At 35.2% G+C, this 25,818-nt stretch overlaps 1 protein-coding gene across 18 annotated transcripts in view; it reads right to left on the bottom strand.

The window, feature by feature from the left end:
* MBD5 (methyl-CpG binding domain protein 5) overlaps positions 1–25,818 on the bottom strand; it is a 489,398-nt gene that overhangs the window by 40,055 nt on the left and 423,525 nt on the right. For 13 of the 18 annotated variants that reach the window (XM_070070952.2, XM_089329196.1, XM_089329193.1 and 10 more), the window contains 4 exons: positions 22,480–22,582; positions 21,274–21,454; positions 13,935–16,070; positions 1,025–2,050 (listed from right to left, as the gene is read on the bottom strand). In XM_070070952.2, the coding sequence (XP_069927053.2) occupies positions 1,025–2,050; positions 13,935–16,070; positions 21,274–21,454; positions 22,480–22,582 (3,446 nt within the window). The remainder of the gene's footprint in view (positions 1–1,024; positions 2,051–13,934; positions 16,071–21,273; positions 21,455–22,479; positions 22,583–25,818) is intronic. The other 5 variants (XM_017342834.4, XM_017342833.4, XM_070070956.2 and 2 more) reach the window with 1 other exon arrangement.

Consider the following 25,818-nt stretch of genomic DNA (forward strand, 5'->3'; position numbering starts at 1 on the left):
AGCAACACAAAATAACTGCTGTCATAATTATTAAAAGCAAATATTGTATAACCATCATAATAATTACATTTATATTCAAGATTATTGTGAAATTGTTTGAAGGATAATTTCATAAAAATTGTCCTATAACTTGAAATATGTAAATCTGTAATGCTTTTCCGGTTATTTCACTGCAATGATTTGAATGCAAAATAGGACTAATCATGCTATACTTCAAAGGTATCCATTAAATCTGGAAATCTAAGAATTAACAAAGTTTTCACTTTTTTTCTTTTTGTTTAACATACTGAAAATGCCCTTGACACCAATATGTACATTTGTCTCTTTCTAGACTTCATGACAGAATCTTTACATTTTGTGTTCTTGTTATCAGCATCTACCAGTCAACATTAACTTTTTTGTGATAAGATCATCTAAATGAAGAACTTTGTTTTTAAGACACAAAGGAGTAAAAAAAAAATAGTATCTCAGAAAACCTAGCAGCAGCTGGAGGGGCTGTTTCATTGATCTTGGGCAAGGTTCAGTTTTCAGTGTTTTTATGTCTTGTTTCTTGTTTTGCTGGACAAGCATTTAGTTGTTTATTTAGGATTCACCTGGAAAACGCTTCCTCAAACCGTTTCCATCCACCGTGCAGCTGCTCATACTAACCCTGTGATGCCACATCAACTAAAATTCAAATAAAAGTTAGTTTTAAGATGTCCCTGTGCTTCATTATTTGAAAAATAAGGCTCAGTTTAAAAGAATGATGGGTAGGTTAGGTTTAGGTGGCATCAGAATTAGAAGGCAAGAAAAAGCAGGTTAAAATGAGTTAGAATTGCTAGAATAGAGGGAAAGGGAAAAGTCATTCTCATGTTTGTATAACTACGGTTGTGTGTGGGTGTTGTTATATTTAGTTCCTTAAGCAATCTGTGACATAACGAAAACATTTTTAAAAATGGTGTGACAAAATGGAGTTTTTAAAAAGGAGAAAATAGAATTAGAAAAACGTTTCTTTTGTAACAATTTGTGAAAAAATTTAACTTACCAAGCAGACCTGTCCCCAGTAGAGGGTTAAGTAGCTGTGGCACCACAGAGTTACTGTTGAGTTTAGCTGGACCAGGTGTATTCCCAGCATTATTAGATATATTCAGCAATGTTTCTGCCATTGACACCACTGCTGTCCCACCAAGTGTTGAGACAGTCAGTGCTGCCACTGCTGATGATGTAGTGGTTGTGGTAGTGGTTGCCTGGGAGGAGGTTGCTATGGAAACCTCTGGATGATTAGCGGTGTTGGCCGATGCCGAGTTCAGGACACCTCCCAACAGCTGGGGATTCAAGGCCATTAATCCCGAGGCCCCAGTGACAGCTGGGAGGAACAGGGGGTTAAAAGTAGTGTCACTGCCTGCAAAGCTTGGTAAAGGGTTCCCCATGGGGCTGGTTAAAAGGGTCTCAGCTCGGCTGTTGTCTGACTGATTGCTTGGCAAATGGTCTGGCGGGACTGACATCTGTGTTAATGAGGGTAGAGGGGTATTTTGCTGTTGCAAAAGATCTGAGATGGTCAGATTGAAAGATGGCAGGGGAAGCCTGGCAGCTGCTTGGGCTTGGTTCTGAAGCAGGGCTGCTAAGAGCTGAAAGTGAACAGGTTGTAATACCTGCCCATCCATGTCACCGGAGAGAAAGGCTAAAGCAGCGTTTACATTTGGATTGAGAAAACCTAAAGGGTGGAGGTTGATCTCAGACTTGCCTTCTCCTGCTGAAGGCTGGAGGATATTTAATAGATTCTGGTTTAGGAGATGCTGTTGATTCACTGGCAAAGAGATAGGTAGAGAACTGAGGAGGCTGGGGTTCAAGGGGTGTGGAAGATGGTTGTTTGAAGTGCTGTTGGATGGAAAATGAAGTGCGTGCTCCTGGCCAACAAAAGGAAAATCACTCCCAATGGGCAGCTGACTCTGCAGTGGGTTTCCAGCTGCGGTGGTAACTATGACGCCATCTTGAAGAACAGATGTTGTCTTTGTGATGGCAGGGTGGTTGGTGCCAGCTATGGCTATGGAAGATGATGGTCCTGAACCGCCTAAAAAGAAAAAACAAACAATTATTCACTGTGGCTTTTAATCAAGGTTACTCATAAAAATGCATTAAGATACATTGCAACTTATTTGTTAAATGTCACCCTGCTTGATTGTAACTAGATTAACTGTAACCAGAGATGGTTTGACATTTGCTAATGGGATGGGACTTAGGTTTAAATGTATTCTTCTTCACCTACTTTGCAAATAAATAAATTGAAGAAGTTTAGTATATTAAGACACAGCTGTTAACTATCAAATAGCTTGCTTTTCCTAACTGGATGAGGTGGAGATGCGATAATGAGTGTTGCACATTACATATATGTAACAAAGCATCATAAAATGCATATTTTTTTTCACTTAAAAATGCTTTTCATCTTGATTTATCAGCCTAGTACTTGGTTTTACTAACCCCCCAAAAATATAAACACAAAAATGGAATGTGCACGAAAGCACAAGAAAATAAAAAGCATCTATGAAGAAAACTACTATTAATATTTTAGTGTATAGCATTCTAGGTTTTTCCCATCTATATGTATATACATATGGAGACATATATTTATATAGAATGTTATATATACGTAGTATATATATATAAAACATATATTTTTAAACAAACACAATATTACATGTATTTTAAAATCATAGTGCTATTTTGTAACTTTTCATTTATCCATGTATTATGAATATCTTTACATCTTAACTTCTATGTACAGAACCGTTTTACTAGTGGCATGTATGAATCTATTGTAAGTTAATAAATCCACAATCATATGTTGATGGTTTCCAATCTTTCACTGTTGTAATACTAACTATTGTTATCAACACTATTATGTCCAATTATTTTCTAAGGACAAATACTTAAATTAGACATTTTGAAATTCCAGTGACAAAAGAGTTACATATTTTAAATACTCTGAGTACACATTGTCAAATTAGTTTCAGTAAAATTGATCAATACACATTCAATTTACATTCCTATAAATAGTGTATGAGTGGTAATTTCTCATCAATACTCTTATTATACTTATATAATAAGTATAATAATACGAGTTTTATAATACTATTATATTTAACTGAATAAAAATGATTAAGAATCTCTGTCGTTCTGATAGTATAAAGACACTTTGTACTTTATGATTCCTTACATTAGACCTAAATAGCATTTTTATTCTTGAAAGTCTTATACTAGAGGTGAAAATTTCAGGGAATTTATTTCAAAACATAAAATTTCAGCTGTTACTGTATCAGTGGTTCTCAACCTGGACAACAGAATTATCTAGAGAAATAAAAAGAAACCTGGGTCCTAACCAAGACCAGCTGGAAACTCATCTCTTGGGGTACAGAGTAGGCAGTACATTCTTTGAAATCACCCCTCATGCTGCAGATGCACACAGGGTGGGCTAGAGAAAGGCAGAATCATATTCTAATTTTTTTGTAAAAGGTCTTCCCCTAAAGAGGTGCATTATTTTATGTCATACATTTGATAAATATATTATTAAAAGTATATGCATTTAATTTCATTTTAAAATATTAAACATGTATATGATATCAAGAACACCACCAATGTCACTGGAAATCTCAAATGATTCAAACATCTTTGACCATGTTACCATGGAAGCCTTGTTCAAATACACAGAAGTGTTCTCACAGTTGTAACAGCAGTGCCAATATAATTTCATATCCCTCTTATTTTCACCTAATAGGATACCATAGGATTTTTAATATACAGACTTTGTATCCATATTTTAATTGTGTAATATATAAATTGACCAAATTTATTCAATCATTATGTTAAAGTTAGGCGTTTATATTTTGGCTTTTTTCATTATATACAACAGCAAGATGAACATCTTTTACAGATATTTTGTTAGAACCAAAAATAGTAAGTGGAAGATTTGTAATATGTCAAAATCTATACAAACAAAAGAGTTATTATCATGCCTATTGATATTAGCCATCAGTTTGTGTTGCTATGGTAACAATAAGTATAAATCAGAACATTCATCACACCTTGCCAAATATCTCTATAACAAGAATTTGTAATTGTTTCAGTGTCTTCTTTAAGCTCTCACTTAAAGAATGAGATTTTAAAAAAAACCTTATCTTTGAAAATATATAAATATTTATGAAATATTAACATGAAATAATGACTATGTCCACCAAGAGTAGGGTAAGACATACCAAATGCTGAAGTAGGCAATTCTTTAAAGATTAATTCAGATTTGTTACAAAATAATCAACACCTTAAACATTTCATTGCTTCTCAAATCTTGCTGCTATTTCCATAAATACTTACTGTGCCTTATTTGCATTTGGAAATCATCTTTTTAAATGAGCTAATAAAAAGTGCTTACTAGCAATTGCTCTCAGTGGCAAGTTTTCCTATCTGCCAAATAATAATGACAGATTTAAATGCAGAGATCCCCATTCCTCTAACCACAGGCAGAGTACATTTTCAAAACACACTAGCATGTATATGGCATGGCTTTGTAGGATGAATGTTTTCCTTAAAGGTTATTAATACTTTTTATAATCTTTAACTTGCAACGGAAAAGCATCCATATTTATGATTTAAGGAAGCTGCCATTTTGGGATAACATTATTTTAATCTAAATATTTTCAAGGAATTACATCGTGTTGTTAGTCTGAGTGAATTTTTGATTTACCAACAAGAAAGTGGCAAATACTCCAAACTTCTTAAAGGTACTACAAATATGTGGATCAAGATGCATTTTATTTTTTCTAATTTTCAGCAAATCAGTTCTACAAACAGTTACATCCTTCTTGCTAGACAACAGGATAGAAATGGTACAATAACAAACAAAGTGCTTTCCTTTCCCACAGGAACTCAGAGTTTAGGCCAAGTGATAACCATGGAAATCTCCCTTAAATACTTATCAACAGCTTATTATGAACCAGGAATTCTTAAGACTCTCCACATATTAGCCAGTGCAAGTACAATACAATATGCAAAGAGCTGTGACAGATATGTTACATGGGACAATTTAAAATGGAAGGAGTCAGGAAAACTACATAAGTGACAACATTTCACCTGGGAGATAAACAGGGCTTGTAAGTAGAGACAAAGTAAAAAAAAAAAAAAATTAAAGACAAAGAAATAACAAAGTGGAAGGAGCATAATGAAGAGTTCTATTTCTCCCAAAGAGAAGTAAGACTGCAGACATCAGGTACTCTTTGCCCCATGCTAGCCACTCCCTCCTGCCATGATTAAACTTGCTGCCTTAAGCAAGCAGTGAAGAAATTTGAAATCATCTTTCTAAATCATTAAAGGCAACAATCATTCATTTTCCTCTGTTTCTAAGACCTAACACCGTCTCTAACACATGATTGGCATTCAAAAGATGTGTTTTGGTTGAATGAATTGTGCAATGATAAAAGTTGTACCTAACTTCTAGGAATCAGATAAACTTAATGCTGTGTGTGTGGGCACATATACATATGGCAAGGTGAAAATCTCTTTTCTAGTAGATTTGAGGGGCCGATTGCCAAAGAGATAAGGGACATTGGACAGGAGATGGCTGGAAGATGCTAAATTCCTTTAGAAGGCTTCCAGGGAACCCAAAAGGTTAAATAAATGTATAGAGGAAGAGGTTCACCCCAAGGCATCCTGCATTCATATGAATTTTTATAGCTAAAGATAAACTTGGAGATTGCTAATTTCTGAGTTACTTAATCTTGAATACACACACTCTGGTGAACCTACTTCATAGTCATGCATAAAACCTGCATGGCCTGTTGAAATATGGGCAGAAAAATGTTTTGTGAAAGCTGTTAACATTTTTTTTTTAGCCAAGATGTTTTGTGCTTAATCCAATGAAAGGGATAGTTTTTAAAAAAGGCAAACTGTTCACTAAACATTGAGCAGTTATATAATCAAAAGGCAGCTGGGAGACTGGATCAGGTTAGTAAATCAGAGAAACCCTTTAATTGGAAACAACAATTATTTCACACCAGCAGCAGCATCATAAACTGCTGTAATTTCTTTCAAAAAGGACAGAAGACTGGAAAAGCCCTAAAACAAACTTGGTTGGTGAGAGATCATGTGACTGCCTCAACACCCAGAGACAGATCATCCAGCAGTTTGGAACTAGATTGCCCAGTTGGGTAGATTTATATAAATAGAACTCTGCACACATTTGTTGTTTAAGGTATTTATTTATGTATGTGTGTTTTTGTATTTTAGGTGTGTGTAGCATCAGTAAACATTATTTAAAGAAATTTTCCTAATGTAATTACTTTTTTGAGATGTTTTATCTGCCTCATTTTAGAACTTGCTTTGCAATAAAGGTAATGTGGACCTCTTCACACTTACTTCTCTTCTGGGTCACCAATTTGCTTTGAGGAAAGTCATCGTTCATATTGTAGTAAAATCTTATTATGAAATTCTTATGTGGCTCCTATATATTAACGATATTGTTATACATATCTTTGCTTGTCATTAAGAAACAGCATGTAGCTCAGACCAATGAAGGGTTTTAAAAATGCCATTTTACCAGCTTGATTTAGATCTCCACTTTGGAAGAAACACTACTTTATGCTTGGAAGCTTTTTCTAAATGAATATGCCCAAATGCAGATTTTTATCCATAAAACCCAAGAACTGAAGGCATGAGTCATATATGAAGGTATTCCTTCACCATTTGACCTTTACTATTTGCTTTGGTAAAGTGTACTTTCATTGCAAATAGGGTCAATGGTAATCTTTAATACAAATAAATGCTGTTAGAGATAAAACAAAAAATATCATGGTCTAGTGAGTCTAACAAATGTGATTCACATTTCAATAGTGAAATCTCTATTCTCTAAAATACTACCTTCTAGTAACAATAAAAACCTGAAAGATAACTTTCATGAGAAGGTTGGATCTCTCAAAACTACCTTCTCAAACCTTTGTAATAGAGCATGGTAATGGGTATTTATAAGAATGTATCAATCTCTACCTTTGTGCTTTGGACTCTGATGTGAATTCCTAACATTCCTTTATCAGTAGGCCAAGGGAAGCCCCAGGACAAGTGGCTATTTGGTACCTACAAGGCAGGGAGGGAGGGACCCAAAACCCAACACACTAGGAGGTGGCGAAGCTGGTGAAGGGCACAGTGGCAGAATCTGAAGAAATGCTCTCCCTCCTGGACAGGGCCAAGTTGCTGGGAGGATGGCAGAGCACTGGAAGAGACGCACATCTTGGGGATGATCTCTGTGCGGTTGACTGTGTCAGGGTGGTCAGTCGTGCCAGTCTGGTGGTGGTAATGCAGGCAGAAAAGAGATTTTTCTTTCTTTTTTTTTTTTTCTCCCAATCATGTTTTGTTTCTTTCTTAACACACAAAATTATTCTGAAGACTACTGGAATTTGAAAATGGTTCAGATTTGTTACTAAAGTAACAAAGATTCTCCTTTTTAAAAGCAAATGTATTTTTTATCTCATGTTATTTAACCTGAAGAAACAAATACTAAGAAGAGTTGTTGCTCAGTAGGATTTCTGTTCTTCGAATATGCACCAAAATGCACAATGGTTAAAATGTTTCAGCAATGTTTCAGTTGGAAGTTTATCTCATTTTAATGACCAGGGCAAGCTGAGTTTCTAGATTAACTCTGTACCCTTCTGTTATAGCATTTGACCTGCAGTACTAACAATGTGTTTTGCATAGCCTAAGTGCTCAATAAGTGCTTGCTCAACTGGTTTCATTATGAATATTTTAAAGCAGTATTGAGATCTTTAGTGGCTGCAAAAACATTTAGTAGCCCTGGCCAGTATTTTTTGACTAGTGAAACAGAACAGAATTTTTTAAAAAATAAAAAAAAAGAAGAAAAGAGGTAGGGTACTATTTTACTGAAAATCTGTTTTTCGTAAGCTATATATGTGACTACTTGGTCATGTCTGTTAGTGGGAGATAAAATAATTTCATTGGGCCATGACTACTATTAAAAAAAAAAAAGAAATGGAATAAGATAGAAGGAGATTGAAAATATACCAGAGTACATCACATATAGTAAGGATTTTTTTTCATGAAATGTTTATTGTTACACATTAAAAACATGTTTAATGAATTATAATGCAAGTTAATTACTTATTGTGGGAAGTAAAAACAGCTGAAAACCCTGCTTTAGGATCAGATCTTTGAGTTGCTCAATTTGTGGGGGTGTTCTATGAAGCTGTGCACCAAGCAGCATGTTTATCAGACGGCAGGGCGCAAGGGGCCCCTGTGCCCATGTGTAGCACAGCAGCTCTGCTCCAGCTTACCAGTGATGAGTAATACTCCTAGACCCATGTCCACGGGTCTTCAACAGATGCTATGCATTTCCAACCCCAGGAATACCTCAGTAACTCCTCCAGACCTCTGTTGTCTAGTTCCACATTTAATCTGTAAATAGGTAAACTGTTGCTTTGAATTTGTAAGATGTGGAATTCTCAGGAAATAATTTTTAGTCTACTCTTTGCTTGACTGGTGTTAATGTTTTTAAGTTCTTGGATGGTAAGACCTTTATTTATGATTTGAGTTACTTAGTACTCTGGGTATGTGGAACTGAAATCTATTTTGATGACACCACAAGAAAATTTTTTAGCACTATTTTTTAAGAGTCAAATTTCTGTAGAGTTAACATTACTCCACCGAATCTGAGAACTTTTTGAAACTGTTTAAAATGTTTTCAGATCATTTGATTTTGGTAAACAGCAGCTAGGCATCTCCTAGAGAACTGAAGAATTTCTTTTACAAATAAGCTTAAGGTATTGCAATGGAATAAATTTCTCCCAATTTTCACACTGGGACAATTTATTTCTTGAAAGGTACAAAATAGATCATTGAATCAGCAAACATATCACACCACTCTGAGTTCTGTTATCACCTCTGATTACACAGACTCAATTTCTTTAGTCAAACAATCTTAACTCCTTTTGTACACAAAGAAACATTAACCCTGGAATATGTAAACAAAGTAAGTGGTGTAACCCTGATATTAAAAGACCTTCTTAAACAGCAAGACATTGTCTGTAGTAAAAATATCTTACAGCAAAGAAGAAATGGCTCATTTTGCAAAATTTTTGAAAAGACATAGATTTTTATCATACAGTCCTGAATTCAATATAGCTTTGTTGTTTGGTTAGAAAACAAGAACAGAGGGCAGCTTTTAACCTATAAATCTTATGTTTCAGATAGGCTATACGATTTAGGCATTTAAAACTTTGGGTGGAACTTTTTCTAAAAGCAACTGTTATTTTTTCAGCCAAAACCTTCAACAGACTTCTGCCTTTTTTCCCAGTCTACTTTAGCATATATAAGACTAGATTATTTCTATATAATCTCCCCATATTTTGAGAGAACTTACATGGTACAATCCACCATTGAGCATTTCACCCTGTAACCTTTCCACACGTGTAGTCTCAAATTGAAATTAGAGCACAACTCCCTTTATTTTCTTTACTTGCAAATTCTGAGGATAAACAAACACACAGAACAAAAAACTCCTAAATTCATTACTTTGTAGTCTTTTACCAAAAGTGTTCTTTTGTGAACTATTTCATTGTCTTATACCTACCATTTCAATGGCTGTCCTGAGTTTCAACCAAAGGTATTTTGTGCTGAAAGAAAACACTTTCTCTTGTAGAGCTAAAAAAATAGTTTTATATTTATATATAAATACTCATGAACATATATTTATTTGTAGGTTTATTTATATTCTTGTTAGTCAATGTATATCTTTAAGAGTTAAGGCAAATAAATGTTTAAATTATTTTCTCTTCTGGCACAAACCCACCCTCTGCCCTCTCATATGATGATATTTTCATTTGTTCAGAAGAGTTAATTAAACGTTTTCATTAGGAAAAAAGACTATAAAAAGCATTTAAAGTGAAAAAACTATATTATAATCAATGATTATCATATTAAAAGGAGGTAGGGTTTTTATTAAGTATGTTAGCAGAATAATCTAAATCTTTTTTTCTTTGAAAACTGTGAAAAACAAGGCCACGGGATGGATGGGTTTTGAGAATATTGATGGGGCTGAGTTCTCAGTACTGGACTTAGTTACTGGCACAGGTGTTTTTGCTATACAGTAAGCAGGTGTGCAGTAGTCAGATGCCCCACAAGGCATATGCCTTTTGAAATATGCCAGTCAAGGGCACTTGATTTTGTATTCCTCTCTAAACCAGAAAACCACAAGGCATGTGCTGGAACTACTTACACACTGAAGGTTATCACTTTCTGAAAACTGAAAGTTGCTTGAAATATAAATTACTGAAGGAGTTCCAGAACATATCTGTATTTGAGTGTTTTGAGTGAGAACCTGGAATTCTGGGGTTTGGCTGCCAGATTCACCAGAGCTTTGGTTTACACTTTGAGGAATGTCATCAACTATCCTACTGGTCAGATTCTAAATCTGTTACTATTAAATTTTACTTGCACCTTGATATTCAAAGAGCTAACAGAAGCCTATAAACTTTACAAGACAAAGTATTTAGAATCTTTAGTAGAAAGGCGATATGAAAATATGTTAAAAACAATAGGGCCCTATATATTTTTAAGTTTCAGAAAAATTTTCTAAGTATTTATTTTTATCTGATTTTGATTTTATCTGCTTCCAATTTCCATACCTAAGTTGTACATTTTCAATGTGTTCCACAGAATTCACATATACATCCCCAAATTAATATATGATAGAAAAATTCTCTCTAAAACAAGTTTTGAAAATACATTATCTAATTAAGCCTTTTCAGAGCAGGTTATTTCTTGTCTTAATGCAGTGTTTTTGAATTATTGCTTAAGAGTATCAAAAGGCACTGGATTGAGCAGCAAGTTGCCTTAGTTGTGTCTACAATTACCAGAGTAGGGCTGGACCATGTTTCCTGTGGGTCTTTTTCACCCTCACCATCCTATCTCTCATTCTTGGACTGGCAAGACTAGCAAAATCTGCAGTCACCTCTTTCAAAAGTGTTTTGACATGTCTTCTACCAGGAGACCCATTCTTATCTGAGTGAGGCGATAATTCCTTAAAAGAAAGATTTCCAAATGCAATTCACAAATAATGAGTGGTTCTCTTGATATTCTGGACATTTCAATTGTACTGCAACAAACATTCTAATCATTATATGCTATAAAATCAGAGTCCAAAGGGGGAAGGCAAAACAACTGACTTTCGTATAAAAGTACATCAGAAGTTTGCAAATGTGACTTTAAACATGGATTAATGTGCTTTAATTCATTATCTATTGAGCAATTGAAAAGATTTAGAAAGGGAAAGCAATACGTTTCAGGATTTTCAATTAGCAATGTTTCAGATGCAGAACTCAATGCAACTGGGAAGAAAAATGGATTTCAGAATCAGATGAGCCTGAGTTCAGATTCTAAGTCAATTATGGATGATCCTAGATAGTTATTTAAGTTCTCCAAGGCTCAATTTCCTCATCAGTGTAATGGAGACAAGAATACCTTAAGCTCTGGAAAACTGCCAGAGTGCAAATAATGTAGGCAAATTCCTTGACACATAATAAGTAAGAGAGCAATAAGCAACATTTTAAGAATAAAACATGTTTTTCTTTCAATGTCTTACTGCTACACTAAGAATACCAAGTAAAATTCTTATATGGAAAGCCATGACTGTCATCTGCTGTTTTATTCTGAATTCCTGTCCTCCAGCACTCAATGATTATTTGATGGATGAAAAAATGTCAGTGTAAATAGATATTTAGTCTGGGGAATTAGTACACTCAATTGACACAGTTCACTATATAGCAAAGAGAAACATGACATTAGAGACCTCTTCAATATTTACTTCATGAAAAGAGTAACATTAATTAGTTAATCAGTCCATTTTTATAACCAACTGCAAATCAGACCTATGCATGTTAATTAGCATTTAATTTTAATAAGTTTAATATTTTAAAAATTCTTACTGACCTAGATTTTTATTAAGTATACACTTCCTGTTAGCACACACATAATTGGTCACATCCCTATCATTATTAGACATTTATTCTTGCCCCTTTTAGCTATTTATATGCTAATGCATTTTAAATATTAATAAATTTTAACCTGTGTGCTCTGACACCTCCAGTACTAGCAATCCAGGTCATATGTTTTACAGAGATACATGGAACAAGAAAATAAATGACCAAGACTAGATGAAATAAGTCTAAACTTGAAAATCAGAATATAAATAAATGTTGGTCTCTTCCATTATAGATGAATTGAAATATATCATTATACTAAAATTCATACACTTTGCTCCTATGAACTTAGATCTGCAATGAAATAAACTGAGGTAAAGAGTATCATAATTATATAATATAAGGCGACTAATAATGTCTCATCAAGATGATTGAAAATATACTCAATGAATATGGTGTATTTTTAAATAGTTATGGGTGTTTTGTAACTTTAATGTGTGAAACTCATAAGATTAAATTTTTATTTGTGTCTAATTATTAAAAAAAAAAGGAATGTGAATCAATGAAAACTTGGAAGCCCCTCTGATAAGCATCCTGCTAAACACACAAAAAATAAAGTTTTTTAAGATTCCTTAAACTAAAATTATCAAGAAGGCACTAAGCATTTCAAATATCTTCTAAACCTTATATTCTTTTTTAACAAAAGAGGTCACCGAACAGTTCATTAAATACTAACATCAAAACATAACATGTAACACAAATTGTGAAGGATGGTATAGGTATAAGTTGGCAACATTAGGAAGGAAAACTCTTGATTTTACTATCAGTAATAGACATGTAGGTTATAATGCTTTCCCAGAACAATGGTATAATACACTCTACACAAATCTACACAACAGCCTATTAGTAGAAGCCTCAGCAGTTTTCTCATTTCCAGTAGCAATCCGGGTTTTAAAGCCTGCTGTTTTCATAGATGAATAATAAGATCTCTACAATCATCTTTTATTTCCTCCCTGTCATTTCCCACAAATCTGGAATCATTAGTGTTGAGTTCTGAGTATTTTTTCCTAATGTTTTCAAGGTCATACTTTCTTACAACTCAATGAATTTACCTCTTTAATGTTTCTGTACAGTTTTTGACAACAATTTCTGAGGACTCTTGCACAAAACATAGTTCTTTCTCTAATGTGTCTAATTTTAAAATAAATTTGTCTTGGGTGAAGAGATACAATAAATTTGGGTTCAAATCCTTAAGGTCAATGGTAAAAATAATGATTTTGTTCTAGAAGAAAATTGTAAAACAATTTCAAGATCAAAAATTCTAGAAATCAGGTTGACAAGCCTTTTTTTATTAGAAAACTTAAATTATTACCTTTTTTTTTAAAAAAGGAGTAGCCAATAACCATTTTTGAATTTTCTCAGACAAATAATAATAAAGTATAGCAAACTAGGATAAAAGAACACATTAGAAAGACAGTTTTCTACTTCATACAACTTCTAGTTACCTTTTCCTATCCATTTACCTATTTCTGTTCAGCAGCAAGAAAAAATATCCATTTATTTTTGCTTTTTTTGGGTTTTCCAAGATGAGCTTCATTTACCTGAATACAAACAAAAGCTAGGGGAAACGGCTTTAATATTGTCATAGACCAAGGTCATGTCTCATGAGCCAGGAAACCCTGCCTTCTATGGCTTCTTTTGCAGTCTAGAGTCCAATGAATACACAACCAACTGAAAGTCAAACAATATTCAAAATGACATAGATTGACAACAAATAATGGAAGCGCTGAATTCCCTTAGCTGTTATTCTTTCCAAAGACAAATCCCTAGCATTCAGTAAATAAAATTATAAATACTAAAGAAACAAAGAGAATTTCACAAAGGGGAAAGGATCATTTCTCATCATAATAAATATTTTGGTACAAATTTTAAAAAAACGTAGAAAAGTTTAGTACCTTTGGGTACTTTTTTCTAATAAAACCATACCTGCTTCAGAACTTGTTTGATTATAGCTGCTAACAATGCTGTTTGGTATCACTGGAGTGGAGGACGTTGAAATTCTTGACTGAGGTGGATTGGGATGTAATGAATTTCCTAAAGCCATGCCCGACTGACTGAGCATCCCACAGTTCCCGCTAGCCTGAATCTGATTTATTAAACCTGCAAGATGGTGGTTAGGGACTGGACTGTTACTGTGAACAAAGTTAGTGTTTGCATTGTGGCAGTGCACGGCTTCCCCTCTTAAAGGTATGTTCTGTGTCAGTGAATTCTGAAGAACACTGGAGTTCATATTGGGATCTGGAAAATGCAGCTGGTTAGCAGAGCAAGGCAAAGCAGTATTTGAGCCCCCACAACCCGGGGTACTATTGCTACTCAAGTGAGAGCTTTGACAACTCATAGACTGTAGTAACTGAGACATTGAACTGATGGGAAATGAACCCTGACCCTGCTTCCTTAGCAAGTCGGGTGCAGGTTTAGGAACTGCAGAACTATCCATTTGAGACTGTCTGAGCAAACTCAACACTGTGGTAGGTGGCTGTTTTCTTTTCCGTAATGAGTCTTTTTGCTGAGACATCAGCTTATCTCTTAGTGCTGCTCGACCACTTTGCCCTTCACCTGTTGGGAGAAGCATGTTGGCAGTAGGAGGGAACATGGTGTTTAAAGTGCTATGTCCTTCAGTGTTGCCACTGCCGGCAACAGCTCCAGAATTGCTACTGCTGCTACTGTTGTTACCAGCAAGTTTGTTTTGATTTGCTAGCTGTGCTTTGGCTGCTGCTGAGAGTAAACTACTTGCTGGAAAGGAGGCAGCATTGTGCTGGTTCAAGATCTGATTTAAAGGCATTCCCAGCAAACCAGGCTGACTCTTTACAGAACCACTTCCGGCAGATGCAGTAGGAAAAGCTGCACTGCTTGGGGTATTTAGTACATTACTCATTCCAGCAATTAATGGGTTAGGGATATCCTTGTACTGATGATGTCCATCGGACTTGGTAGAAGGGCTTGATGGCATTGATGGCCTTGGGGACCCTATTGTTGACCTTGGTGACCTGGGTGGAACCTTAATACCACTACAAGTGGCCTGGGGTCCTACAGGTGGCATCATGAAATTTCCATGATCTGATGATGTGGAAGATGAGCGTGATCTTTGGGGCGATGCCTCAATCCTTCCAATTCCAGTCCCCATCATGTGCACTGGGGATGTCACTGGAGAAGGGGACAGGGAGGTTGAAGCTGAATGCTGAACTCTTTGTACATGACTCCCATGATTCATGTGGCCAGGTTTTACAGTTGGCAAAGGGAGATTACTTGGCAAAGGAACAACAGCAGGAGGCATGCTTACATTCATCACAGGTACCTGAGAGTGGACATTTGAATGGAAACTGGTTGGATTAATGATAACAGGGTTCTGATTCACTGGTTTACTAGGAATCGGGTCAAGAATGCCAAGTGGATCTTTCTCAGATGTTAATGGCTTTTTCTGAAGAGCACAAGAAGGTGGAGGTGGGGGGGGTGGGCCTTGGGGTGGTTTGTGGTGGAACATTGCTCGCGGTATTTCCATATTAGTCGAAAAATTACACATTGGTTTTTTCATTACTGGACTCTTTGTAGTCAAGGTTGGGGAAAGAGGTATATTAGTCCTTCCAGCCATTGCACAGGATGACTGTACAGGAGAACCGTGTAGCATTACTGAAGGTGGAGAAAGAGGAGTCCTATTCAGGTGAATAGGACTAGAATTGGGAGCTCCATGAAAACCAGGATTATTTCTCGTGAAAACATCAGGGCTTCCAAGCGGGTCAGTCCTTGGAGAGATTGAGCCATCTCCATATATCTGGGAACCTGATGATGCAGGGCTGGGCAGGCCTCCATGGCTGCCACGGAATGGAGATTTCTGTCCGTGTTCACTGCTGCCCAATCTCTGCCGGGGGTAGACAGGGTGGAGTTCTTGTTGCTGGCTTCCAGGCAGTTCTTGTACATATAACCTTCCCATGGCATTCGATGATCCAATCATTAACTTGAAAGGATTCTTACATTCCGGCATTACAGAATTTGTAATCCCTTCGTGAGACTTATTTCTCACTGATCTTGGAGTTGCTGCCCGTGAAGGTACTACTGGAGTTGCATCTGATGTGAAAGAAAAAACAAAAATCTGTTAATAGTCTTCTTTTGTGTTGGGGGAGAGAAGGAGAAGGAAATCGGGAAGAGTGAGGGAGGAAGAACATCTGAAACAGAAATTTGAAAATAAAAGCTGTGATTCTATGCTATTAAAATTTTGCATTCTATATTAATTAGTATTATTCTCCCTTAGTTGAACAAAGGTTCTTAGAAATTGCTCATTTTTCTTGTTTACCTGTTGAGAGAGCATAAGCATCTAAATCAAGACATAGTGAGTTAACCATTTAATAGCACTTAGAATATGAAAAATCAAGATTGACAGCTCAGGTGGAAATGGTGATGTTACTACCTTGTTGGATTTGGGAATTTTAAGAACTGTTACAACAGAAAATCATAGTCTCTGTGGCACAATATATTTTTGGATGCTTTACATGAATTGCTATTTCCACATTTTGTAACTCTATAAATGTTACCTCATTGAAATCTTCTCAGGCGAATACAAGTAATCTTTCCTTACGACATTTTCACTTCAGTTTGCTCTCACTATGACAGTAAGACTTAATTTTTGTGAATTAAGTTAATGGAACTCCAAAACTTTTATAGTGGGAGTGGTAACAGAAACAAATGTGGTGATAATGCAATCATGCATAGCTTCACATCATGTCTGCAACACTGTAATTTATTTTCTCCTAATTAGTCATTATTGTGAAAACCACCTTAGTCAACCAACTTAGATAAAAGACTGCAATTCTTTTATTAGGACAGAATTCTCATGTAAAATTTAGTCAGAGTGTAAAACCTTCAATACTAGATTCCAATTGAGTATTCTCTTTTTACATGAGTGTATTTTGTCCTGTCTGGTTTTATGGAATCCCTTCAGTTCTTTTGGAGATCAGACAGAATATAGGCAACAAAAGCAAGCTGGCTCATCATACAGAATTTTCATTCTATCATATCAAAACTCTCGGTTTCAGTTTTTTTTAAACCCCTACAGATATTTAACTCTTTTATAAAGTTATGCCTTCCTAGAGATGGCAAATAAAATTCACTTCAGATGAGAAGTACTAGCTATTGGTATTGATTGTTTAGAGAGCTGTGAGGGAAAAGATGCTGAGCTCTAGATGGACTCCAGGAGAAGATGCTAATGAGCCCATCACAGCCGGGAGATGTTAGTAGCACCATTCACACTATATATTTGCACCATTCATACTATATACTTGGTGTAACTATTTTATAACACATTCGCAAGTATACAATAGGATTCTTTTTTTTTTTTTTTTTTTGACAGGCAGAGTGGACAGTGAGAGAGACAGAGAAAGGTCTTCCTTTTCCGTTGGTTCATCCCCCAATGGCCGCTGCTGTGGCCGGTGCGCTGTGGCCGGCGCACCGGGCTTATCGGAAGCCAGGAGCCAGGTGCTTCTAACAGGATTCATTTGTAATCAGAGGCATGCTTACTTACATGAATAATTACACATTTAAGATAAACTTCTACCTGCTAGACAGTATAGAGGTCAAATAATAACAATTTCTAAGGTGGTCGTTTTCAATATAGGGTACACGGGAGTCTAGCTAGGGAGTATTCAGGAGTAAGAGAATGCAGTGAATATTATGTTTTCGTGGGAAATACAGACTCTAATTCTAGCATGGCAGAGGTTCTTTGACAGAGTGATTTCTGGATATACTAAACGAAAAGTTCAGAACTCATGATGTAAGAAAATACAGCAGATAAACTCAACTGAAGCTTATTTTTTAAAGAGAGATTTTTGAGGACTGTACTTAAAGAAGTAATATACAAAAAACATGCGGGGCACTGTGTATGGCATATACTGAGAGCATAGTTACACCCATGAGCATCACTGGAATTTTCATAGGACTGACTTGCTCTTTAGTGACAAAACCATCTACCTGTATTTTTTTCTTGGGTATCAATGTATTTATATGGTTATCTACAACTCAGTGATTAAAAATTAGACATTAAGGGGACAGCATTGTGATGTAGTGGTAAAGCTGCTGCCTGGGATGCTGGCATCCCATATGGGTGTTCAAATCCTGGCTGTTCTACTTCTGATCCAGCTCCCTGCTAATGTGCCTGGGAAAGCAGTGCAGGGTGGTCCAAATCCTTGGGCCCCTGCACCCACGTGGGAGACCTAGAAGAAGCTCCTGGCTCCTGGATTTGGCCTTACTCAGCCTCAGCTGTTGTGGCTATTTGGGGAGTGAACCAGTCGATGGAAGATCGAGCTCTCTCTCTCTCGTCTCTCTCTCTCCCCCTCCTTCCCTCCCTCCATCTCTCTTTAACTGTGCCTTTCAAATAAATAAAATAAATCTAAAAAAAGGCATTAGCATTTTTTATGTTCAACTAACAATTTAGACACTAGCTATGGTTTAGAAAGGACTTCCATACCTGAGGAAAACCAGTTGCCATCTTTATGAAAATAATAGACTACTGAATAAACAAACAAAAGTCAGGCTGATGTTATGTTACATTAGGAGTTAAGTATACACGAGTTTGCAAGTGTAAATGCTACACATTTATGCTTTTGTGTATATTCAAGAAGATGTTTCAAAAGCACACACAGAAATAAAATGTTTAAGATTTAAAGGAAGAGGCATGAAAACTATGTGAGGCTTCTGAATTTTAACTATTCAATTCTCAACTTTATAACATAGAATTAGGAAATGGAATTAAATGCTATGTGTGTAGCTAGTAAAAGAATCATTATTAACCCAATAAACTATCATTTTAAAGGGGATGGAAACATATGCATTACTACCTGTACTAGTTAAATGTTTACATTTAATTTTTGTAATTAAACTTGTATATATACACAGGGCAAAGGACCTAGATCTAGATTCTTCTAGAGATTTTAGAAAGGCAACAAGAGATGACGAGCATTGTGGATCAGCAGGATAATCCACCATCTGCAGTGATAGCATCCTAAACGGGCACCTGTTCAAGTCTTGGCTGCTTTACTTCTGAGCCAGCCTCCTGCTAATGTACCTGGAGAAGCAGTGGAAAATGGTCCAAATGCTTGGGCCACTGCACCTGTGTGGGAGACAGGGCTGGAGTTCTAGGCTCCTGGCTTGGGCCTGACTCAGCCATGGCTGTTGTGGCCATTTGGGGGTGAACCAGCAGATGTTGAGATCTCCATTCTCTTTCTCTAACTCTGCCTTTCAAATAAATAAATAAATTCTTTAAAGAAAAAAAAAGCAACAAGGCATATTTTGCAGATACAAGTGAAACTCTTTGATGTTATGTTATATGAGAATAGCAGCAGATTAGATTTTATAGAGACACAGATGCAAGATAATATGGAAAAATGGAAGCATAGCTCTATCAAGGTGGTAGAATAATGGTAATTTTAAAATAATTTATCACTATGAAATGTACCTTTAAATTGTTGCAATATATTTTAACTGAAAAAAAATATAGCTCACTAGAAGAAAAAAAGTTTCCTAGATTTTTTTTTTACATACCTTAGTGGAGCAAATTTTTCAGATTATTCCTGTTAAAGTTTAAAGGTTAAAGAGTTATTGGAAAGGAGCTCTATGTTGGCAACTCCAAATCTGTCTCTGCCTGCCATTCTCCCAGGAGTTCTAAGTTTGAATCTTCAATCACCTCTGTTACCTGAATGATGTGGGAGCTGTTCTTTCCATCCACAGCTCTCAACAATTTGGCCCTAATTTATCTCCACAGGTTTAATTTTCCACTGAAGTCAGATTGGTTTCCACATAATCCTTAATTATTCTACATAAATTCCGGTGGAGAATTTTCCTATTCTCCTCATATGTCTGCATCTTGTTGTTTTCCAAGGCTGGTCCAAATCTGCCTTCTGCCAGAAAGGCTTCTCTGCTTGTTGCAGGTTACACTCATCATCCCTATTTTTCAGAGTTCTGAAGATTAGTATCGTTGTCCTCCTACACAAATGCTTAGGTGCTTAGACCTATTGTATTCTGATTATTATTTAAGTATCAAATTTATATTTATTAAGTAGTATTTTGGAGAGCTTTCATTTTCTAGCCCTTCCAAAAAAGGAGTTCTTCTGTCTCAAAATATACTTCCACATAGTATACTTCAATCATAAAGGACAAAAGGTAACTTAACACTGGAAAACTCAGATGGATACGACCTTATCCAAGTAACAATGTATCCAAGTGTGATAAAATCACTTCATGTGGCTCCTGAAGAGGATACATCAACACCAGTGTAAAATGTGTTTAATCCAGCCATAAGGATGGGGGAAAATCAGTCAGATCAACATTTAGGAACATCCTACAAAGCTGGCTTGAGCTCTTTAAAAGAAACTTCAATGTCATGAAAGATAGAAAAACATGGAGAAATTGATATAAAAACAACTAAATGTGGTGCACAACTTCTGATTGCATCCTAGAGTTAAAAAAAAAAAGCCTGAATTTTAAAAAAGCTAGAGGACACATTCTAGGACAGGCATGGGGATTGAAATATAGACTGCATATAAGATAATAATATAGTATCAGTATCAAATTTCCTGAATGTGGTGAGGTTGTGATTATGTAAGAGAATGTCCATGTGTACCAAATTATTTAGGGGTGAACTGTCAAAATATCTCTAACTTATGAAACAAAATGTTAATTGGCCAATCTAGGTGAAGGGTATACAGATACTCAGTGAAGTATTCTTGTGATTTTTCTGCAGCTTTGAAAATTTTATAAAAAAGAAAACTTGTGTGTGCATGTGTATGTGTGGCTCTGGGGAGAGGTACAGAATAAAAAATTCCCACCAAGATTTCTGTCTAGTAGGTGTTCAATGAATAAATAGCTATTAAATGGCTCAAAGAATAAGAACTGCTAGTTCCTGAGAACACTGCTAAGTTGGCTTTGGGGACCTGATACCACACATTCTGTTTCAGCCCTAGAAAAGAGACTACATTTGTTTCCTAAAAACCTATGACACTTTTTCTTTTGTTAGCATACCTCTACACACCTTCACAGCACTTGTACGTGCTAATTAGTGTTTATTCTGATAACTAGATGATTTGGATGGGAAATAACCTCATGACAATTTTTCAGAGCTAATTTGTTGTTTGTAGTAAAATGATAGAAGATTCAGATCCTTTAAAGCATGTGCATGTTTGAAAAGTGGAATGGGAAAAAGCTTGGCAAAGTGACTGGTAGCGATTCCTAGAAAAGCAGAGTGGGGAAGGAGGATTCCTAAATCCTTCACCATGTTACATACTTGTTCCTCCTCCGGGACTGGTGAGCACCAGAGAAGGATGTGGGGCTTCCATGCTTTTATGAAGTGTGGCCACTGCAATGATTTTTCTTTTATGTATGCATAGCTTTGTGACATCTTCATCTGCCTTAACATCTTCAGCAGTTCTCTGTTTCACAGCAGCTCCAGGATCAAAATTAAACACCTGGAAAAAGCACAGCCTTTGTTTAGAATATGAGAACATTTAACAAAAAGATTCTCTTGTTTAAAAAGAAAAAAAGTTGTGCATCAATTAAGCCATAAATCTCAATAAAACTTTTTCAAGTTTTTAAATGTATGAAATGTAACTTTATTTAACTTAATAAATACTTTTGCTGAACTCAGGGTTTTTGTGGCAAAGTTACATAATGAAAATTATCCTAATTCTAAGATAGCCAATATAAATATATGGAGAGGTATATTATCTGATAATGTTCCCAATTTTAGATACCTCCTGATGTTAAAACAGCACAAAAAGAAATGAGGTACAGTTAAAAAACAACCAAAAAGCAATAACATTTCTACATGCTTTTTCTTTAGTTTCATTTTATAACTATGTTTATATTACCTTTTCACTGATTTGAAAAAATCTAGTACTCTATTTAAAAGTAAGCCTTACTTATTTATAAATCTTTTTTTTTAGAATGCAGTGACATAGAAATAAAAAAGGAAAATAATGTCTATTAATCTTTAGTTTTTCAATTAGCATTATGGTAGCGATTCAGAGACTAATGATCTATTTCTGTAGCAAATAATAGTTTAGAATTTTAAATGATTTTCTATGAGGGCTCAGGTTTGTGATTTTAGGATTATTTGTGGCAGATTTACCAACACCAGTGCTTAAATTAACACTGAGAATTTGAGTGGTTCTAGTAGTAAAAGAAAATATGCTCTGTTAAATGCTGAGCAGAGTACAGCTCTAACAAAAAGGTACAATGGTAGTTTTAATGAAATATTCAATATGAATATAAGTTTATCACCTTTGAAAATGATTCTTGGATTTAACTATTTTCCACATCTTTAAGCATTCAAAAATGCACATGAAAGAGGCTTTAATTAGATAAAGAATACGATGCATATGTAATTGGAGAAGTAATATAAAAATGAAATGCTAAATGAGAGAAGTCAATATATAAAATACTTAAAAATTAAAAAAAAAAAACTGCTGTAGCTCTATTGTGAAATGGTTACCTTGGGAAGAATAAGAGGACATTCCAAGCCACACTTGCATGTTCCATCAGTAAGCAGGTATGTTTTAACCTGCTCCAAGCAAGATAACAAAGACCCACTGGGACTGTAAAATAGTTTAAAAAAACATCAGGAAATAATTTTGACTGCACATATTATATGAAAAAGGCATAATTTATAGTCTTACTGTCCTTCACAGGATAATATTTTCCCACTAGGGAAGAGTGCTTTCTTTGTCAATATTATGTTAGCTACTTAATTATAGCCTTTAACACTATCACTCTTTCTTGTGAACCAAAGTATTTCTCAGGAAACTACAGATCTCCATAGAAAATTAAACAAAAGTATTTTGAAAACCAAAGGTGGAGTAAACATGTGAAAAATGCTATTCTTAAGAAAGGACAGAAGCTTGGCAAGATAAGAACAGGGAACAAGAAAAACGACATAAAAGTAATCACTGTCATTTTAAACCAAAAGATCTACTTTTGAAGCTCTTTAGGGATAAATGGAAATTTAGGAACACTTTGGGGTTCAACTCAGAAAGTTGGCAAGTCTATAAAAGCTGGTGCTAACAATTATTTCCCTATTTATCTTGGAGTCTAAAACCAAGTTGTCCCTATGTAAAAGCAAGTTTCTCTTTTCTCCTCCTCACTTGTGTTCTTTTGAAGATTGATCAGTGTGGTCTAACTTAAAATATACAGAAAAGCCAAATAGTACAAAGGAGAGAGGGATCAGGCAGAGCTGACCTAAGATGGGGAACTTTTGAGGAAACAGGGTTTTAGGAGGCAGAAAGGTGATGTACATGTCTTTGGGCTGGTATTTGGGTAGGTGTTTTGATGTCACCACTCTTCAGATCATAAAAGTCAGTATGATATGTGAACACTGGTCAATTTCAATTCCACAGCTGAGTTACTAGTTGAGATGGCACCATTACTCTTTTGTTTTTATATACAGTGGGAGTTAGTTTAAAATGAGTAATTTGCATTTTAGGATTTCTATTTTTATTTTTACAACTTAAGTGCATATTATGCTTTGAAATTATTATATAGTTTTCACTTGAGATTATGTTTTATTTAAGATTATTTACCAAAACCTTCACTTAAGTCTTCTGGTCGAATATATCCAGAAACAGCACTCTCCATTTCATATACCAAGCACTAAGCTACTAGATATAGACCACTCTGCCTCTACAAAAACACAGGTAGTAGTAGTTTTGTATGTATAAATGAACTGTATTTTGTTTATGGGCAGTCATACAAATGACTTATGCATGTAAAAAATCTAAATGAAAATACTCAACTTGGGCCAAATTATTTACTTTGGCATTTTCTTTGTTGCAAAAAATAATAATTGACATGTTTAAGACTGGAGTTTCACCTTGGCATGTAGGGGCAACACGTTGCTTCTAGAAGTCTGGTAATTCAAATCAATAGTCACCAAAAGTTATCTTACTAATTTTTCACATGAAGAACTCATGAATTTGGTGAACAGAAACTGCACATTTTACTTAGGAGTGTATATGATAAATCCTTAGAGGAATTTGACTGCAACTCAAACCTAAAGACAAAAAATTCGTAATCCTATTACAGTACTCTACTCAAAAATGCCTCCTCTTAGTCAGTCAGTAGGAGTCTTCTCTTCAGTTGTAGCTCTTTAATTAACTTTTGGGAGCATTAATTAATGTAAAGAATAGTTTACAAGTCTTATGCATCAAGTTTAGAACACTGGAAGCAGGTGTGTAGCCTCAATGCCACCAGGAGGGAAGAGCAGCTGGAGATTAACCTAAAAATTACAATCAAACTGTATGTTGAGACAGGAGCTACAGATGGAAGGCTAGCTTCCTATATATGTTTAAGTAGTAATATAACCAGTTAATGTATAAACAAATCAAACCGTGCTGCTTTTAATTTAATTTGTAAATGTTTTACCTTATCTGAGAGAGGTAGTTACTAAAACAATTTTTAGTACACAGATTTGGATTTGGAGAACTCATGGTAACAGGGTTATCAGTTAGGGAATTCTAGTCAGATCATGGAAAATCATGAACAAGATAACTGACAGATTCTTAGACCTTAACTTGGTTTTTGATTCCCAGATTTAATATGGACTTTGCCCTCAGCAATCTAAAAAACTGATTTATCTTTCATAGGATGGAGATGAAGTAAAAAAAGCATCAAGATTTTAGAATCATTGCTCATTGTTGAACATACATTTGCTGTTTACCAATTTGAACAACTATTAATACAAATAAATGACACTGGTATCTTGTTCTACTATAACAAAATATTTCTGTCTTTGTTAACACTATTGGCAATAGGATTGCTTTGAGAAAGTTATCTGGAGAGCCACATTCTCTGCTTTCTTATCCCTTCTTCTCAATTAACAATAGAGCACTTCTTTAATACTGCAGAAACATAAGACTTGACAAAAGAATTTCAGTTGGTAACTAAATTTACCTCATGACACACCTTACATAAAACCAGCCAAGCAGACCAGGAGAGAATCTGAACTCTCTGAGTTGTTATGGCATGAAATTGGGTTTATGTAACCTAATTCATACAAATATGTCTTTGCAGAACTGAAGAATTCTATTGAAGTTGAGATATGAACGGGCACACTGAAAGTAATAACATCAATTTAATGGCAATGTGATATCTTTTCAAAAGTTTGTAGTCTATCTACTTCTAAAAGTTTTTTATTACATTGCAAAGAAAGATTGATGGGATACTGACTTGTGACATATATACTGGAAAAGTACAAAGTAAGAAACTTATATGCCAATATTTTAAATAAACAAGACTCAAACTTCTTGCCAACAATATAGTTATGTCATTCAACTTGTTCTATAAGAGCTATACACCATCAAAATGTAAAAGAGCAGGCATTTGCATTTTATTTGTAAGATTTTTTTACTTGTAAGATAAATAACCATCTCCATCATGGCTTTTTCATTTTTACTATTACATAGAAATGGATACATTAAAAACTGTGCAGAAAAAACTAGGAAATTATTTTAGTCAATATCAGGCATTAGGAAGTCTAATAGTTGAAACTGCCTATAGATAAATTATGATCTTATTTCAGGAAAGCTAGTTGAAGCACGGAGAAGGAGATGTTAGTACTATGCAGTGATACAGGTCTATTACCCTGTGAATATGGCAGTGACGCTTGTGTCTTTTAGAAATCTTCATGTTTTCTGTCTCCTTGTTACAGAGATAAGCAGAATCACATCTTATGTTCACACAATTAATACATGAAAATTCTCTCTGTTCATCTAAAGTACTTTACAATGCAAAAATAGAACAGAGTAAGAGTACTCATAGTTCTAGCACAGAGGTCATT

Source organism: Oryctolagus cuniculus, chromosome 3 (assembly GCF_051225735.1).
Source record: "Oryctolagus cuniculus isolate XC-2025 breed Fujian yellow rabbit chromosome 3, ASM5122573v1, whole genome shotgun sequence".
Lineage (NCBI taxonomy): Eukaryota > Metazoa > Chordata > Mammalia > Lagomorpha > Leporidae > Oryctolagus > Oryctolagus cuniculus.